Source organism: Scyliorhinus torazame, chromosome 3 (genome assembly GCF_047496885.1).
Source record: "Scyliorhinus torazame isolate Kashiwa2021f chromosome 3, sScyTor2.1, whole genome shotgun sequence".
Lineage (NCBI taxonomy): Eukaryota > Metazoa > Chordata > Chondrichthyes > Carcharhiniformes > Scyliorhinidae > Scyliorhinus > Scyliorhinus torazame.
The window spans coordinates 115,970,323-115,988,991 of NC_092709.1; the positions used below are offsets into that span (position 1 = coordinate 115,970,323).

At 45.0% G+C, this 18,669-nt stretch overlaps 1 protein-coding gene across 4 annotated transcripts in view; it reads left to right on the top strand.

Annotated features, from left to right (window-relative positions):
* LOC140408653 (E3 ubiquitin-protein ligase MARCHF1-like) overlaps positions 1-18,669 on the top strand; it is a 1,031,995-nt gene that overhangs the window by 1,009,898 nt on the left and 3,428 nt on the right. For all 4 annotated transcript variants that reach the window (XM_072496141.1, XM_072496142.1, XM_072496144.1 and 1 more), the window contains one exon: positions 7,287-7,434. In XM_072496141.1, the coding sequence (XP_072352242.1) occupies positions 7,287-7,434 (148 nt within the window). The remainder of the gene's footprint in view (positions 1-7,286; positions 7,435-18,669) is intronic.

Consider the following 18,669-nt stretch of genomic DNA (forward strand, 5'->3'; position numbering starts at 1 on the left):
CAAAAACAAAAATATCCCGGAATTTCAGAAAAGGGAATTGGCTGCCAGTTAAGTTCATCAAAATGACATCACACACTATACCACAGAGCACACTGCTTTGTGGGACACACCACAAGAGTAACACTAGATGACGTAAGATGAAGAAGATTAAGGAGCACTGTGTGAGCGCTGGGGGGGGGGCTGATTATCTGTAGCTAGGGAAAATGGAAATGTCTATTGTGTGCACTATTAAAACATGTTTTACCTGATACGTGAGGCTTCCGTAACATTAATTTGCAGTATACCAGCCTGCACCCCCACACTTGTTACCCTCCGCTCCTCCACCCTGACCCCTGGGTGAATCCAGACGTGGAAAACTAAGCCTCCCCGACCAAGCCCAACCCCCCTGGGATGTTCTCCACCCACTCTGAGCACTGGGACAGCAACTCTGATGCCCTTGAGCTTCATATCTGTGAATGGCAATGGGTACTCACCTTCTCAGGTCCCCTCAGTAGCCATTGCGACAGCTTCATGTTTTTGAAAAGGAGTACTAAACAACGCTGGCGTGATTTCCCACTGGGGAGCCAGTTCGATCCTAGGAGGCCATTAAATTTGACTTCAATCTCTCTAATGAGATTGATATCAATACAAATTGTGGTTTACAGTTTTCTCGCCATTCTTGGGCGAGATCTGGAACTCACCATCGAGAGCCAGCCGATTAGCTAGCAAACTGATTTAAGCCCGGCCTAAATCCCGATTTTGGTCTTTCCCACTATCTTATCGACTCATCTATATCCGTGCTGGGCGCGATGTGGCCATTAGATCACAGCCTTAGTCTTGGACCCACACTTCACTCCCACAAACTGAATAGCCTGTTCTCTGGTTGGCTCCAGGCCATGCTGCTCTAAGAAACTATCACAAAAACATTCTATGAACTCTTCATCTGCGCTAGCTTTGCCCAACTGATTTTTCCAGTCTATATGTAGATTAAAATCCTCCATGATTATCATACTGATGGCCAAGTCCTCTTAATTTAGGTCTGATGTGTGAAGTCGTGAACTGATTCTCACGGAGTCAAGCAATATAGTTTCCCATTTTACAGTGCACCAGAAAATGTCACAATCTGAGGTGATCCTGAATCACCCAGTTGGCAGGGATTTAAATGCGACAGTGTGAGCTTTCCAATGGCTTATTCAGCTGTTTTCTAAATTTATTTTGACAGTCCGATGGAAGGGATTTCAACATGTTATTCAGGTGCCAAAAGTCAGCACTTGGGTAAACCAGTGAGGGGGTGGTGCGGGAGGGGGTAGGGTAAGGGAGTGATGAAGGAGAAGGTGTACATGAAATTGAACTACATTGCTTTATTAATAGTTCTGAGCCACCGATGTTCTCATCTATGAAAACAGGCTTCAAAACTGGGATCACATCAGCACTCTGTCTCTGGGCCCGCTTCTGCCTCTGGTCTGCCTCCAGAGATGGTGGGCCCACACCCGACTCCCTAACATGAAAATAAGGGCCTCTTTCTGGGCAGAGATGGGAGTTTTGGAAAGTCCTGACTACCGATACTCGTATCATCCCTGAAAATCCAGCCCACAGGAGCAACGTTTTCTTTTAAATTGAGAGAATGATTGAAAAGCAATTTACCAGAGGGTTGCAATGGACTAGTTTTAAAGTAATGCACACAGGAATTTAACATTAAAGGGCTAAAGTTAGCTGTAAAATTAATCATGAAATAATCATGAACCAAATAATACAAGGTGGTATTTAAGCATAAGTAGGACAGCAATTTCATATGGGAAGCAGATGCAATGTTAAATTCAAATTCTAAAAGTTGCTCTCCACGTTACCCTGCTCCATTAGCTTCATGAAAACAGCATCTTACCGCTACCTGGCTATTGAAATGCATTAAACATCAAGAGGTTGCTGTAAATGTGAATTAAACATTAGATAGAAATTTAAGTCTTGTCATTTCAAGTTTAAATGCCCTTTTAACAATGTGTTCATTGTTCGTCACTGGCTCCTGAAAATTAACTATTGCGGAGTTTCATTCCTTTATTTTTCTTAAATTTAAAGTACCCAATTATTTTTTTCCAATTAAGGGGCAATTTAGCGTGGCCAATCCATCTACCTGCACATCTTTTGGTTGTGGGGATGAGACCCACACAGACACGGAGAGAATGTGCAAACTCCACACGGACAGGGGGCTGGGATCGAACCCGGGTCCTCTGCGTCATGAGTCAGCAGTGCTAACCACTATGCCACCGTGGCGCCCTGTGGGGTTTCATTCCTTCAGGTTTTAATTGTTGAATGTTCTTGAATATTCTATGAATGTTGAATGTTAATTTTTTTAACTTTACCAATCTGTATCTTTCTTCCTTTACCAGAATACAGGGCGGGATTCTCCGAGCCTGCGCCAGGTCGGATAATCGCCGGGGGGGGGGGGGGGGGGGGCGCGAATCCCGCCACGCCGCTGCGACACTGGACCGCCGATTCTCCGGCGACCGGAGAATCAGCGGCAATTGCGCCGGTGCCGGTCGGGGGCCTTTGAAAGTGGCCCCTGCAGCAATTCTCCACGCTCGACGGGCCGAGTTCCGCCAAGTCCCGCCGGCGTTGTTCGCGTGTGGTCCTACCCGGCGGGACTTTGCCATTCTGGCTGCGGGGGCCATATTGGTGGGGGGGAGCCAACTCCAGAGGGGGCCTCCGCAGTGGCCAGGCCCGCGATCGGGGGCTACTGATCGGTGGGCGGGCTCATTCGGGGGGGGTCCTATGTTCCTCCGCGCCGGGCCCCCCATGTTGCATGGGGGCTGGCATGGAGACGAATGTGTCGCACATGCGCGGATCCGCGCCGGCAGTGCTGGTGCCCGTATCGGCAGCTGGAGCCACGTGAAGTGCTCCAGCGCCGTGCTGTGGGTTGGGGGATTGCTGCTCCTAGCGGCCAAATGACGCCATCGTAAAATGCTCCGGCGTTTACGACGATGTCAACACTCTGCCGCTAAAACAGAGAATCCCGCCCACAATTTTTCCCGTTCCCTTTCCTTATTTCTCTTTTTGCACCTGATTTGACATTCAATTCACTCACCTTCGTTTATACTTCCTGATCGGGGAGTCTAAAACACAGGTCCACAGTCTCAGGAGGCCAATCACTGAGGACTGAAACGAGAAGCTATTTCTTCACACAAAGGGATATAAATCTTTGGAATTCTGTACCCTGGAGAGTTGCGGATGCTTTATCATTGAATATATTCAAAGCTGCGATCGACAGATTTTGGGTATGTCAGGGGATTGAGGGATATGGAGAGGGGGTAGGAAAGTGGAATTGAAGCCCAAGATCAACCATGATCGTATTGAGTAGCTGTATGCTCGACTCCTGCATGCTCGACTCCTGCATGCTCGACTCCTGCATGCTCGACTCCTGCATGCTCGACTCCTGCATGCTCGACTCCTGCATGCTCGACTCCTGCATGCTCGACTCCTGCATGCTCGACTCCTGCATGCTCGACTCCTGCATGCTCGACTCCTGCATGCTCGACTCCTGCATGCTCGACTCGAGGGGGTGACCAAGAAGGTAGATGAGAGCCGTGCAGTAGACGTTGTCTACATGGACTTTAGCAAAGCCTTTGACAAGGTACCGCATGGTAGGTTGTTGCAGAAGGTTAAAGCTCACGGGATCCAGGGTGAGGTTGCCAATTGGATTCAAAATTGGCTGGACGACAGAAGGCAGAGGGTGGTTGTAGAGAGTTGTTTTTCAAACTGGAGGCCTGTGACCAGTGGCATGCCTCAGGAATCGGTGCTGGGTCCACTGTTATTTGTGATTTATATTAATGATTTGGATGAGAATTTAGGAGGCATGGTTAGTCAGTTTGCAGATGACACCAAGATTGGTGGCACAGTGGATAGTGAAGAAGGTTATCTAGGATTGCAACGGGATCTTGATCAATTAGGCCAGTGGGCCGACGAATGGCAGATGGAGTTTAATTTAGATAAATGTGAGGTGATGCATTTTGGCAGATCGAATCAGGCCAGGACCTACTCAGTTAATGGTATGGCGTTGGGGAGAGTTATAGAACAAAGAGATCTAGGAGTACAGGTTCATAGCTCCTTGAAGGTGGAGTCGCAGGTGGACAGGGTGGTGAAGAAGGCATTCGGCATGCTTGGTTTCATTGGTCAGAACATTGAATACAGGAGTTGGGACGTCTTGTTGAAGTTGTACAAGACATTGGTACGGCCACACTTGGAATACTGTGTGCAGTTCTGGTCACCCTATTATAGAAAGGATATTATTAAACTGGAAAGAGTGCAGAAAAGATTTACTAGGATGTTGCCGGGACTTGATGGTTTGAGTTACAAGGGGAGGCTGGATAGACTGGGACTTTTTTCCCTGGAGCGTAGGAGGCTTAGGGGTGATCTTATAGAGGTCTATAAAATAATGAGGGGCATAGATAAGGTAGATAGTCAACATCTTTTCCCAAAGGTAGGGGAGTCTAAAACTAGAGGGCATAGGTTTAAGGTGAGAGGGGAGGGATTCAGAAGGGCCCAGAGGGGCAATTTCTTCACTCAGAGGGTAGTTAGTGTCTGGAATGTGCTGCCAGAGGTAGTAGTAGAGGCGGGTACAATTGTGTCTTTTAAAAAACATTTAGATAGTTACATGGGTAAGATGGGTATAGAGGGTTATGGGCCAAGTGCGGGCAACTGGGACTAGCTTAATGGTAAAAACTGGGCGGCATGGACTGGTTGGGCCGAAGGGCCTGTTTCCATGCTGTAAACTTCTATGATTCTATAACTCCTGCATGCCCAACTCCTGCATGCCCAACTCCTGCATGCCCAACTCCTGCACCTATTTCTTATGTTCTTGGTTTTTCCAATTAAGGCGCAATTTAGCTTGGCTAATCCATCTAGCCTGCACATCTTTGGGTTGTTGGGGTGAGTCCCACGCAGGTACAGGGAGAACGTACAAACTGCACACGGATAGTGACCCGGGGCCGGGATCAAACCTGCGCCCTCGGCGCTGTGAGGCAGCAGTGCTAATCACTGTGCTACCGTGCTGCCCTATTTCTTAAGTTCTTCCCTCTCAGTCCTTGCACTGTTACTCTCACACTCCTTCAATTTGATTGGATAAAATTATATCCTGCTCACTCAGGTCTCAGATGCCATTTTCCTCACTGCAAATTAATGAGCTTTTATTTTCAGAAAATGTACTGTTATGTAATGCTATAGACATTGTCCTGTACAATACACATGGTAGGTCTAAACATTTAATATCAGCAAAATGAAAATGAAGCCACATATACAAATATCACACAGCAAAACTTTAGGGACTTGATACAGACTGACTTCTGGCCACGCAAAAAATTTAAACCTAAACATTTAAGGGAGTGTAGCCATCTGGGATGGCCACTTACAAAGGGAAACAGGGCCACTTACAAAGGGAAGTAGGGCCACTTACAAAGAATCATGGGAAATATGGCCAATGCAGGATCCAGACGAACTCAGAGCTTAAGTGTTTATTGGCCACTAGATAACCAGACACGATCGAAACCCCCAGCTAATTTGCATTCTAATGGCCCATTTCCCCAGGACAAAAGACTTGTACTCGGGTATCAGGTACAGATACAGACTCATCGGCGCCACTCCCTTCACCCAGGAAGTCCAAACAGCCAAGGTCAATGAGCGCTCAGGACACGTCCCGCCATCAAGGCACCCGCCCCTTTATTGGCTAAAATTGAAGGCAGTAATCGAAGCCTGCCGAATTATTGGGTCCAAAGCTAAGGACCGTCCAAAAGAGTGCGAAACCCCCGAAGGATAAAAAGAGACACTGCCATGTGTTCAGTCTCTTTTGGCCCCGGCGCACCGGCACTCTCTTGGCCCCGGCTTGTGCCCAAAACCAATTGCAGCACCACGACCAGAAGCAAGTTCAAGGCCAACGATCGCTACCAGACAGATGAGCCCAGCAGAAACAAAGTCACTTCTCCAGACCCAGCCACGCAAGATCCGAACAAAGGCCTTGTTCCTCTGCATAAAGCCGGGTGCCTGAAGTTAAGTACAGGTTGTTGTAGTGTTAGATGTAATTTAGCTTGTAGTGTTTTATGTTGCATGTTGAAGTAATTCTTGTGTTTAAATAAACTATCATTGAACTAACTAACTGGTTGTTGGGTCTTTGATCGATATCCGTTTAAACCTTGTGGTGGTATCATCTGATACCTGGTGACTCTGAAAGCAATATCATCATTAATAACTGTCATATCAGTATCCAGTTAAAAAGAGCAACATTATTGGCGTCTCCGGTGCGAATTGGCAACAGGAGGCACTGTTTAATGCCTGACTATTGCAATTTATGGCCCATTGTATTGACCAGTATCATGAAACAGAGCAAAAAATAACTGTTGGATGTTCAGAGATGCACACTTTAGCACAGAGGTTGTTAAGTATTGACTCGGAATAAAAATAGTGTTCAATTTTGTTTATCTTTTCCAGCCTCGAAGCGAGAGTAGAAATGATTATTGATAATATTAGTCAATAAAAGCTCAACATGTTCATTCTTTGTCTGTGATTTCAGCAGAGACACTAGAGTGTTTTAAATAAACTAGTGACTGTGTTAAAGTAAATGGGCTGGATTCTCCGCTCCCCGATGCTGGAATCGCATTCGGCGAGGGGGGCAGACAATCCCCAATGGCAAAATCGGGGGCGTCGCGCTTTCACGATGCCCCGCCCCCTGAAAACTGGCATACTCTAAGAGTACGCCGCACCACGTATTCACCACCTCAAGCCATTGCCTGAGGCCTGCCCCGCGATGCTCCGTCCCTGACCGGCCGAGTTCCCGATGGCGTGGAACACGTGTGGTCTCACCCGTCATTTAACTTAGCATGGTAGGTGAAGGTAGGTTCATTACACGAGTCATTAAGATCTGGAATACACTGTCTGACAGTGTGGTGGAGGTAGGTTCATACAGCAAGTGGTTAAGATCTGGAATACATTGTCTGAGAGTGTGATGGAGATAAGTTCAATTATGACATTCAAGAGGAAATTAGATTATTCTCTGAAAAGGAAGAATTTACAGTGTTACAGGGAGAAGGCGGGTGAGCAGCACTAAGCGAATTGTTCATTCAAAGAACCAGGGTAGAACTGATGGGCTGAATGGCCTCCTGTGCTGCAAACAGTCTGAGATTCTGTGATCCTCTGCTCTTCCCTCAGTGATTTGCTCCAGAACATTCATTCCACCTTTCAAATATTTTTGACATATAGTATTACATGGGTGTAAAGTTACCCTTAACTACATGAATAATTCTCTCTCTGTCTCTCGTTTCATTCAGTGGGAAAAGCTGCAGATGTCAACAAGTGAAAGGAGGAAGATTATCTGTTCTGTCACCTTCCATATTGTGGCAATCACATGTGTTGTGTGGTCTCTTTATGTCCTGATAGATCGAACAGCAGAGGAGATCAAACAGGGTAATGACAATGGTAAGAACAAACCTTTTGGGAATGTAGGGACAGTTAATTGTTGAAGTTTGCAATGGTGGTTGGCGATCACACCTGTTGTGTTATGTACTCTGGGATAACACAGGCTGCAACTCAATGCAGCTTTGACCAAAAGATACTCCAGACTTTGAAGTAAGTTCAATGTGATTTATTGAACCATTAGCACAGTTCTCTATGAGTATGATTCTCCTGCTAATCTTGCTATAGTAACTCAGTCTAACGAACCAATCTGCTCTAAGCCACGTGGTGGGTGTGATGCGTCTGATCTGCCCCTGTCCTACTCTCGAAGTGTCGCCTGTGGAAAGAGACAGTGCATGTCCTTATATATGGGCAGTGTAATGCCCCCTTGTGGTAATGTCACCTCTGGGTGTCTTGACTGCCCTTGGTCGTGTCCTATTCTATGTGTTCATTAGCTGAATGTCTGCATGTCATGACGTCTCTGGTGCTCCCTCTAGTGTTTACTTAGTCGTAGTGTATTTACATTAAGCCCTTCAGTATTGACATTGATGCATATCACCACAACCCCCTGATTTATGTGACTGAACTCAAAAAAATTACCCATTCGATTATCGTGCTCTGCCAATGTGTATGATATCTGCATGTTTGTTTTGTTTAATTAAAAAAGATTATATACAGGTGTCTCTATCCCATTTATATTGTACTTGAAACATAAGAACATAAGAACTAGGAGCAGGAGTAGGCCATCTGGCCCCTTGAGCCTGCTCCACCATTCAATGAGATTATGGCTGACCTTTTGTGGACTCAGCTCCACTTTCTGGCCCGAACACCATAACCCTTAATCCCTTTATTCTTCAAAAAACTATCTATCTTTATCTTAAAAACATTTAATGAAGGAGCCTCTACTGCTTCACTGGGCAAGGAATTCCATAGATTCACAACCCTTTGGTGAAGAAGTTCCTCCTAAACTCAGTCCTAAATCTACTTCCCCATATTTTGAGGCTATGCCCCCTAGTTCTGCTTTCACCCGCCAGTGGAAACAACCTGCCCGCATCTATCCTATCTATTCCCTTCATAATCTTATACGTTTCTATAAGATCCCCCCTCATCCTTCTAAATTCCAACGAGTACAGTCCCAGTCTACTCAACCTCTCCTCGTAATCCAACCCCTTCAGCTCTGGGATTAACCTAGTGAATCTCCTCTGCACACCCTCCAGTGCCAGTACGTCCTTTTTCAAGTAAGGAGACCAAAACTGAACACAATACTCCAGGTGTGGCCTCTCTAACACCTTATACAATTGCAGCAGAACCTCCCTAGTCTTAAACTCCATCCCTCTAGCAATGAAGGCCAAAATTCCATTTGCCTTCTTAATCACCTGTTGCACCTGAAAACCAACTTTTTGCGACTCATGCACTAGCACACTCAGGTCGCTCTGCACAGCAGCATGTTTTAATATTATATAATTTAAATAATAATCCCTTTTGCTGTTATTCCTACCAAAATGGATAACCTCACGTTTGTCAACATTGTATTTCATTTGCCAGACCCTAGCCCATTCACTTAGCCTATCCAAATCCCACTGCAGACTTCCAGTATCCTCTGCACTTTTTGCTTTACCACTTATCTTAGTGTCGTCTGCAAACTTGGACACATTGCCCTTGGTCCCCAACTCCAAGTCATCTATGTAAATTGTGAACAGTTGTGGGCTCAACACTGATCCCTGAGGGACAACACTAGCTACTGATTGCCAACCAGAGAAACACCCATTAATCCCCACTCTTTGCTTTCTATTAATTAACCAATCCTCTATCCGTGCTACTACTTTCCCCTTAATGCCATGCATCTTTATTTTATGCAACAACCTTTTGTGTGGCACCTTGTCAAAGGCTTTCTGGAAATCCAGATATACCACATCCATTGGCTCCCCGTTATCTACCGCACTGTTAATGTCCTCAAAAAATTCCACTAAATTAGTTAGGCACGACCTGCCCTTTATGAACCCATGCTGCGTCTGTCCAATGGGACAATTTCCATCCAGGTGCCTCGCTATTTCTTCCTTGATGATAGATTCCAGCATCTTCTCTCCTACCGAAGTTAAGCTCACTGGCCTATAATTACCCGCTTTCTGCCTACCTCCTTTTTTAAACAGTGGTGTCACGTTTGCTAATTTCCAATCCGCCGGGACCACCCCAGAGTCTAGTGAATTTTGGTAAATTATCACTAGTGCATTTGCAATTTCCCTAGCCATCTCTTTTAGCACTCTGGGATGCATTCCATCAGGTCCAGGAGACTTGTCTACCTTTAGCCCCATTAGCTTGCCCATCACTACCTCCTTGGTGATAACAATCCTCTCAAGGTCCACACCTGTCGTAGCCTCATTTCCATCAGTCACTGGCATGTTATTTGTGTCTTCCACTGTGAAGACCGGCCCAAAAAACCTGTTCAGTTCCTCAGCCATTTCCTCATCTCCCCTTATTAAATCTCCCTTCTCATCCTCTAAAGGACCGATATTTACCTTAGCCACTCTTTTTTGTTTTATAAATTTGTAGAAACTTTTACTATCTATTTTTATATACTGAGCAAGTTTACTCTCATAATCTATCTTACTCTTTATAGCTTTTTTAGTAGCTTTCTGTTGCCGCCTATAGATTTCCCAGTCCTCTAGCCTCCCACTAATCTTTGCTACTTTGTATGTTTTTTCCTTCAATTTGATACTCTCCCTTATTTCCTTAGATATCCACGGTCGATTTTCCCTCTTTCTACCGTCCTTCCTTTTTGTTGGTATAAACCTTTGCTGAGCACTGTGAAAAATCACTTGGAAGGTTCTCCACTGTTCCTCAACTGTTTCACCATAAAGTCTTTGCTCCCAGTCTAACTTAGCTAGTTCTTCTCTCATCCCATTGTAATCTCCTTTGTTTAAGCACAAAACACTAGTGCTTGATTTTACCTTCTCACCCTCCAACTGTATTTTAAATTCCACCATATTGTGATCGCTCCTTCCGAGAGGATCCCTAACTATGAGATCCTGAATCAATCCTGTCTCATTACACAGGACCAGATCTAGGACCGCTTGTTCCCTCGTAGGTTCCATTACATACTGTTCTAGGTAACTATCGCGGATACATTCTATAAACTCCTCCTCAAGGCTGCCTTGACCGACCTGGTTAAACCAATCAACATGTAGATTAAAATCCCCCATGATAACCGCAGTACCATTTCTACATGCATCTGTTATTTCTTTGTTTATTGCCTGCCCCACCATAATGTTACTATTTGGTGGCCTATAGATTACTCCTATCAGTGACTTTTTCGCCTTACTATTCCTGATTTCCACTCAAATGGATTCAACCTTATCCTCCATAGCACCGATGTCATCCTTACTGTTGCCCGGATGTCATCCTTAAATAACAGAGCTACACCACCTCCCTTACCATCCACTGTCCTTCCGAAAAGTTTGATACCCTCGGATATTTAACTCGCAGTCGTGACCATCCTTTAACCATGTTTCAGTAATGGCCACTAAATCATAGTCATTCACGATGATTTGCGCAATCAACTCATTTACCTTATTCCGAATACTACGAGCATTCAGGTAAAGTACACTTATGTTGGCTTTTTTACCTCTTTTCTTAATCTTAACACCTCGATCAGTAACCTCTCCTAAGTTATATTTCCTCTTAACCTGTCTCCTAATTTTCCTTGTCATCGAACCCATATCTTCCTGTAACAACCTGCCGCGTCGCTTACCATTAATGTTTTCACTTCCCGTTTTATTTCTTTTAGTATTCCTGGTCCTATTCACTGAGCTCCCCTCAGTCACTGTACCTTGTACTGTCGCCCTTTTTGATTTTTGACTATGGCTTCTCTGCCTTACACTTTCCCCCTTACTGCCTTTTATTTCTGTCCCTGTTTTACTACCTTCCAACTTCCTGCATCGGTTCCCATCCCCCTGCCACATTAGTTTAAACTCTCCCCAACAGCTCTAGCAAACACCCCCCTAGGACATCGGTTCCAGTCCTGCCCAGGTGCAGACCGTCCGGTTTGTACTGGTCCCACCTCCCCCAGAACCGGTTCCAACGCCCCAGGAATTTGAATCCCTCCCTCCTGCACCATCTCTCGAGCCACGTATTCATCCTCTCTATCCTGACATTCCTACTCTGACTAGCTCGTGGCACTGGTAGCAATCCTGAGATTACTACCTTTGAGGTCCTACTTTTTAGTTTAACTCCTAGCTCCCTAAATTCAGCTTGTAGGACCTCGTCCCGTTTTTTACCTATATCGTTGGTGCCTATGTGCACCACGACAGCTGGCTGTTCACCCTCCCTCCCCCAAAGATTGTCCTGCAGCCGCTCCGAGACATCCTTGACCCTTGCACCAGGGAGGCAACATACCATCCTGGAGTCTCGATTGCGTCCGCAGAACCGCCTGTCTATTCCCCTTACAATTGAGTCCCCTATCACTATAGCCCTGCCATTCTTCTTCCTGCCCAGCTGCGCAGCAGAGCCAGCCACGGTGCCATGAACCTGGCTGCTGCTGGCTTCCCCTGGTGAGCCATCTCCCTCAACAGTATCCAAAGCGGTATATCTGTTTTGCAGGGAGATGACCGCAGAGGACACCTGCACTGCCTTCCTACTCTTGCTCTGTCTTTTGGTCACCCATTTACTATCTCCCTCAGTACCTTTCACCTGCGGTGTGACCAACTCGCTAAACGTGCTATCCACGACATCCTCAGCATCGTGGATGCTCCAAAGTGAGTCCATCCGCAGCTCCAGAGCCGTCAAGCGGTCTAACAGGAGCTGCAACTGGACACACGTCTTGCACGTGAAGGAGCCAGGGATAGTGGACATGTCCCTGAGCTCCCACATCGCACACGAGGAGCATGACACGGGTCTGAGATCTCCTACCATGTCTTAAACCTCCGGTTAACTTCAACAATTTCAATTTCCCCCCCAAAAAAATTTAAATAAATAAATGAACAACAAAGAAAAAAAAAATTAATATAACAATGAAAAGAAACAGAAAAACAACTTACCAGTCACTTACCAGGGATAAAAAGCACTTCCTCCCCACCCAGCTTTGAATTTCCACCTCGATTCAAATTCCCAGACTCACTCTTTGCTGTCTCACTCCTGGCTGTCTTCTCTCTGTCTCACTGGGAGAACTCACTGGGAATGAGTTTACAAGTGGCTCTTTTTAAACTGTCCTGAATTGACTCCCCTCCCCCACCTGCTCTTAGATCAAAGTAGATTAAAGTGACTGACACTTAACTGCCAACCAGTTATGTGAGTGGGTGGGGCAGCCCTTGAAAACCTACACTGCACAATACTAGCGTAATTTAAATTAATTTAAACTCCTGAAATTTAAAAGGAGCTGCCTTACTGATTCAATTTAATTCAATTCAATTCCCACCTCGATTCAAATTCCCAAACTCACTCTTTGCTGTCTCACTCCTGGCTGTCTTCTCTCTGGCTCACTGGGAGAACTCACTGGGAGAAACAAAATGATTCCAAGTGCTTGGGATGTGCATTTCAACAGGGGCAGATCAATCCCTGGGGCCTGTGCCCAAGAGCCCTAACTGAATCCAGGGCCCAGTTCAAAGATGCAGGCCGAACTTTTAATGGATTGGGGAGAAAGAGTTGTGCGAGAGATACAGGGGCCGGGATTCTCCGGCGGAGTGATTCTCCATTATGCCGGCGCCCGGGGGTTTCCCGACGGCGTGGGGCTGCCCCACAATGAGAAACCCCATTGACTGGCTGCCGTAACAGAGTTTCCAAATGTTTTTGGTGGCCAGTGCCTCAATTTGTAATCCAGCTCTGAGTTTCAAGCTGTCCTCAGTGCTGACCTCCTTTGGCACTATTAATTGTTATTAGAATGTTCCTGCAATTGAAAAGACACTGGAGAATTTTGCACCACTCCTAACTACTAAAACTCTGAGAGTTAACTTATGTTCAGTGTGTACCATCGAAAACCAAATATTCTTACCGAAAAGTATACTGTAGTCGTATGGTTGTGCATAACTTGAGTGTAGCTGAAAAAAGAGACATGCTGTCGATGCGTTTTATCTTGCACACATCAGGACAGATCATAATAGAAAAGAGAGCAACAATTAATACTGCATAATAATAAAAGAGAATGATGATAGGTTGGCAATGGACTCTGAATGGTAGAGACATTGCCATGGAAAATGCAGCGGAGGAGAGTTAACTAAAACTTTGAATATATTCAAGAGACGGCTAGATATAGCACTTGGGGAGAACGGGATCAAAGGCTATGGGGAGAAAGCAGGATTAGGCTATTGAGTTGGATGATCAGCCATGATCGTGATGAATGGCGGAGCAGGCTTGAAGGGCCAAAAGGCCTCCTCCTGCTCTTATCTTCTATGTATCTATAACTGCCAATCTTCTGTTCAAATTCAAACCAGCCAGGTCAACTCTGATTGGTTAAGGCATTATCATGAAGAATGAACCAGGGAATGGCTGTCCCCCAAGTTTTTGTTAGTTGAAAAAGGCACAATCCTTCTTCTGCCTGCAAAGGACTGAGTCCTGCGTGTGTATATATATGTGGCTTCTAGCAATCCTAAATGAGCCACACTGCAATCCCTGCTGATATTCTTAAATTGATTTTTGGTGTAATTCTTAGCACCATCTGGATTGTTTAGTAAATATTGCCCAATTACAGAATTACATCTAATGTTTCGAGTTTTGCCAGCACGGGCTGGATGAGTGCAGTCAGTGCTTTGCTTGTTGCCGAATGTCCATGCTCTTTGATATAGACCGATGGCCCAAGTGGATGGGGAAAGGGAGGCAATGGTGATCAATAACTGATCAATTGTGTCAAACAACACCCACTGCTTCCTCATGACCTAGAAAAGATTGGTAATCTTGCGATCTATCGTGATGAGAGCGAGAAGAAAAACTTCGACAGCATGTCACTTTTTTCAGAAAAATATCTATTCAAATGGTGCATTGATCAGTTTTTACATTTATCAGCAGAGAAAAATTATTAATCATTCAATAATGGAATGACTCAGTTGCAGTCTACAGTATTTTATACTTTGCCAGTGATCACAATGGGTGGTTTTTGCAGAGGCGGACCAACTCCAGATGTCTTGAAAAGTGGCGGGTGGGCCCTGATTCTGTGATGGCTGTCCCTTGTCCCGCCACTGACAATTTCCATCGGCACAGGATAGGGCTGCAGGATAAGGGTGCAGGGAGGAGGTAAAGGGGCCATGCCAGGGCCTAAACACTCTTTTCAAATGAGGCAGCACTTCACGTGCACCTCCTTCAATCTGATCTATTGTATTTGCTGCTCCCAATGCGGTCTACTCTACCTTGGAGAAACTGCAGAACACCTTCGCTCCACCTGCAAGTAGGACCCTGGCCTTCCTGTCACTTGCCATTTCAACTCACCATGCTGCTCTCAAGTCCACATGTCAATCCTTGGCCTGCTGCAATGTTCCAGTGAAGCCCAACGCAAACTGCAGGAAAGCACCTCATCTTCCGACTTAACATTGAGTTAAGACTTCAGACTGTGAACCCTCTCCTCCACCTTCACCCCTTTTTTATTTCTATTAAATTATTTTCATTTTTTCACTGATCGGCTTTGCCCTCACCATTGCCCCCCTTTCCCCATCCCACTTGGGCCATCTGTTCCCTTTTCCTGGTGACCCTTTGACACACCATTCTCCTTTGTTCTACCATTCACAAATTCTAATCTCTTTATGTGGCACTATCAGCACCTTTCTTAGCCTTAATCATCCCAATTTACATTAAGACCATAAGACATGAGCAGAATTAGGCCACTCGGCCCATCGAATCCGCTCCGCCTTTCAATCATGCCGGATATTTTTCTCATCCCCATTCTCCTGGCCTTCTCCCCATAACCCTTGATCCGCTTATTAATCAATAACCTATCTATCTCTGTCTTAAAGACACCCAGTGATTTGGCCTCCACAGCCTTCTGTGGCAAAGAGTTCCACAGATTCCCCACCCTCTGGCTGAATAAATTCCTACTCATCTCTGTTTTAAAGGATCGTGCCTTCAGTTTGAGGCTGCGTCCTCTGGTTCTAGTTTTTCCTACTAGTGGAAGCATCCTCTCCACATCCACTCTATCCAGGACTTACAGTATCCTGTAAGTTTCAATGACATCCCCCCTCATCCTTCTAAACTCCAATAAGTAAGGGAAACAGCCTCTCAGAATCATGTAAGTTTCAATAAGATCTATCATCATTCTAAACTCCAATGAGTACAGACCCAGAGTCCTCAACCACTCAACAAAGAACAAAGAACAAAGAAATGTACAGCACAGGAACAGGCCCTTCGGCCCTCCAAGCCCGCGCCGACCATACTGCCCGACTAAACTACAATCTTCTACACTTCCTGGGTCCGTATCCTTCTATTCCCATCCTATTCATATATTTGTCAAGATGCCCCTTAAATGTCCCTATCGTCCCTGCTTCCACTACCTCCTCCGGTAGCGAGTTCCAGGCACCCACTACCCTCTGCGTAAAAAACTTGCCTCGTACATCTACTCTAAACCTTGCCCCTCTCACCTTAAACCTATGCCCCCTAGTAATTGACCCCTCTACCCTGGGGAAAAGCCTCTGACTATCCACTCTGTCTATGCCCCTCATAATTTTGTAGACCTCTATCAGGTCGCCCCTCAACCTCCTTCGTTCCAGAGAGAACAAACCGAGTTTATTCAATCGCTCCTCATAGCTTATGCCCTCCATACCAGGCAACATATCCTCGTATGATAAACTCTTCATTCCAGGGATCATTCTTGTGAACCTCCTCTGGACCCTTTCCAAGGCCAGCACATCCTTCCTTAGATATGGGGCCCAAAACTGCTCACAGTATTCAAAATTGGGGCTGACCAGAGCCTGATACAGCCTCAAAAATACATCCCTGCTCTTGTATTCATGCCCGCTCAATATGAATGCTAACATTGCTTTTGCCTTCCTGCCACCTGAACCTGCGTGGTAACCTAAGACAATCTTCTGATTTCCTAAGCATTTTCTCATTTAGAAAATAGTCTATGCCTCCATTCTTCCTTCCAAATTGCATAACATCAGACTTTTTCACATTGTATTCTATCTCCCACTTCTTTGCCTACTCTCCTCACCTGTCCAAGTCCTTTTGCAGGCCCCCCCCCCCTTCCTCAATACTATCTGTCCTTTTCCGATCTTCCAATCTAGTATCCTACCCTCAATCCCCTGTGATCTCATCTTGTGGATCAGTCTTTTATGCGGAATCTTGTCAAACGTATTCTGGAAGTCTATACTACATCCATCAGTTCCCCATTATCCACCTTGCTGGTTACTTCCTCAAAGAACTCAAGCAAGTTTGTTAAGCATGACTTACCCTTCATAAAACCATGCTGACAATGGTGGATTGAGCTTTTTCATTCCAAATATTCAGTCATCTAAGCTTAATGATTGGTTCCAGCAACTTCCCTCCCACAGAGGTCAAGCTAACCTGTCTATAGTTTCCGACATTTTGCTCCTCTCACTTTTTGAATAAGGCTGTCATAATAGCGTGTTTCCAATCCACCAGGACCCTTTCAGAATCCAGGGAATTTTGAAATATCATAACCAATATCATAACCAATGCATCCAGTATCTCTGCTGCCATCTCCCTTAATACCCCAGGGTACAGGTCATTAGTTTATACCTTCTCCCAAGTTCTTCTGCATTAACTGTAGTTTTTGGAAATATTTTATTATCTTCTACCGTGAAAACAGAGGCAAAATATTGGCTCGGTGCCTCTGCTATCTTTGTGTTCCCCATTATTACCTCACCGCTATTGTCCTCTAAAGGGCCAACATTTACTTTAGATATTCTCTTCCTCTTTAAATATTTATAGAATCTTTTGGTATCACTGTTTATGTTTTCTGCTACTTTTCTTTCGTAGTTCATCTTGGTTCTTTTGAATCTATTTTAGTAGCCTTTTGATTCTATTTTAGTAGCCTTTTGCTGAACCTTAAAGTTCTCCCAATCCTCCAGCTTACCACTAGCTTTTGCCTTTGTCTTTCTTGACTTCCTTGTTTAGCCATAGAACGTTTTTCTCCCTTTTACAATCCCTCTTCCTCTCAGGAATATACTTTAATTGAGGGGGTATTTAATATCTCCCTGAACATCCACCATTGTTCCTCAACTGTCCTATCCTCAATTATTTGTGCCCAGTCTATTTGGGCCAACTCTTCCCTCAGGCCAGTATAATTACCTCTGCCCAATGCTAAAACTCTAACATGGCACTCTCTTCTCTCGCTCAATATGAATTTGAAATTCTAGCATGTTGTGATTACTCCTTCCAAGAGGACCCTTAATGAAAAGATTATTTATCAACATAATACTAAATCTAAAATAGACTGCTCCCTGGCTGGCTCTATCACATATTGCTCCAAGAAACCATCCCTCATACTCTATGAAATCTCCCTCGAGGCTATCCTTGCCAATTTGATTAGTCCAATCAATATGCACATTAAAATCACCCATGATTACTATTGTGCCGTTCTCACAAGCCCTCATTATTACTTGGTTTATACTATGTCCCACTTTGGAAGTATTGCTTGGGGTCCTGTAAATTACTCCTACCAAGGAGTTTTTCCTCTTGTTTTTTATTTCCACCCAGATCGATTCAGCATTTTGCCCCTTAGTGCCAATACTGTTTCTTAATACAGTCTTGATGTCAACTTTAACCAATAAAGTAACTCCAGCTCCTATTCCATCCTGTCTATCCATTCGGAATTCTGAGTGCCCTTGGACATTCAACTTCCAGTCCCAGTCCTCCTGTAACCATGTTTCAGTAATTTGCTTTTATATTAGAGCCATTCATAGCTTCATTAACAGAAGCTTTACCTCACTTCTCATCTCTTAATCTTGTCCAAAAAAACATACAGATGTTGGAAAAACACTTCAAAGAAGGATTAACTTATGGTAGCCCCATAGAGATGTCAAATAATCAAAGCAAGCACTTCACTTTAACCTGGGTAAACAGACCCCCACTGAGTTGAGCCATTAATGAGTCTTGGAGCTCAGCTAAGCATCCAATTTGAGGCCATCTAGGAATTACAACAACAAAAATTCTCCAGATGGCATGGGGCCATGGAGATGCCATGCAAAGTGAATGGGTCGTGAGGGTGTGTGATGGGTGAGGTCTAGAGGACCTTAATAATCTTTGATGCAATAGGGATGAAGTCCCAGCAAACAAGCCTGCCTCAGCAGTCGCCTGTCTCCTTGGTTCCATTGAAACTGCTTC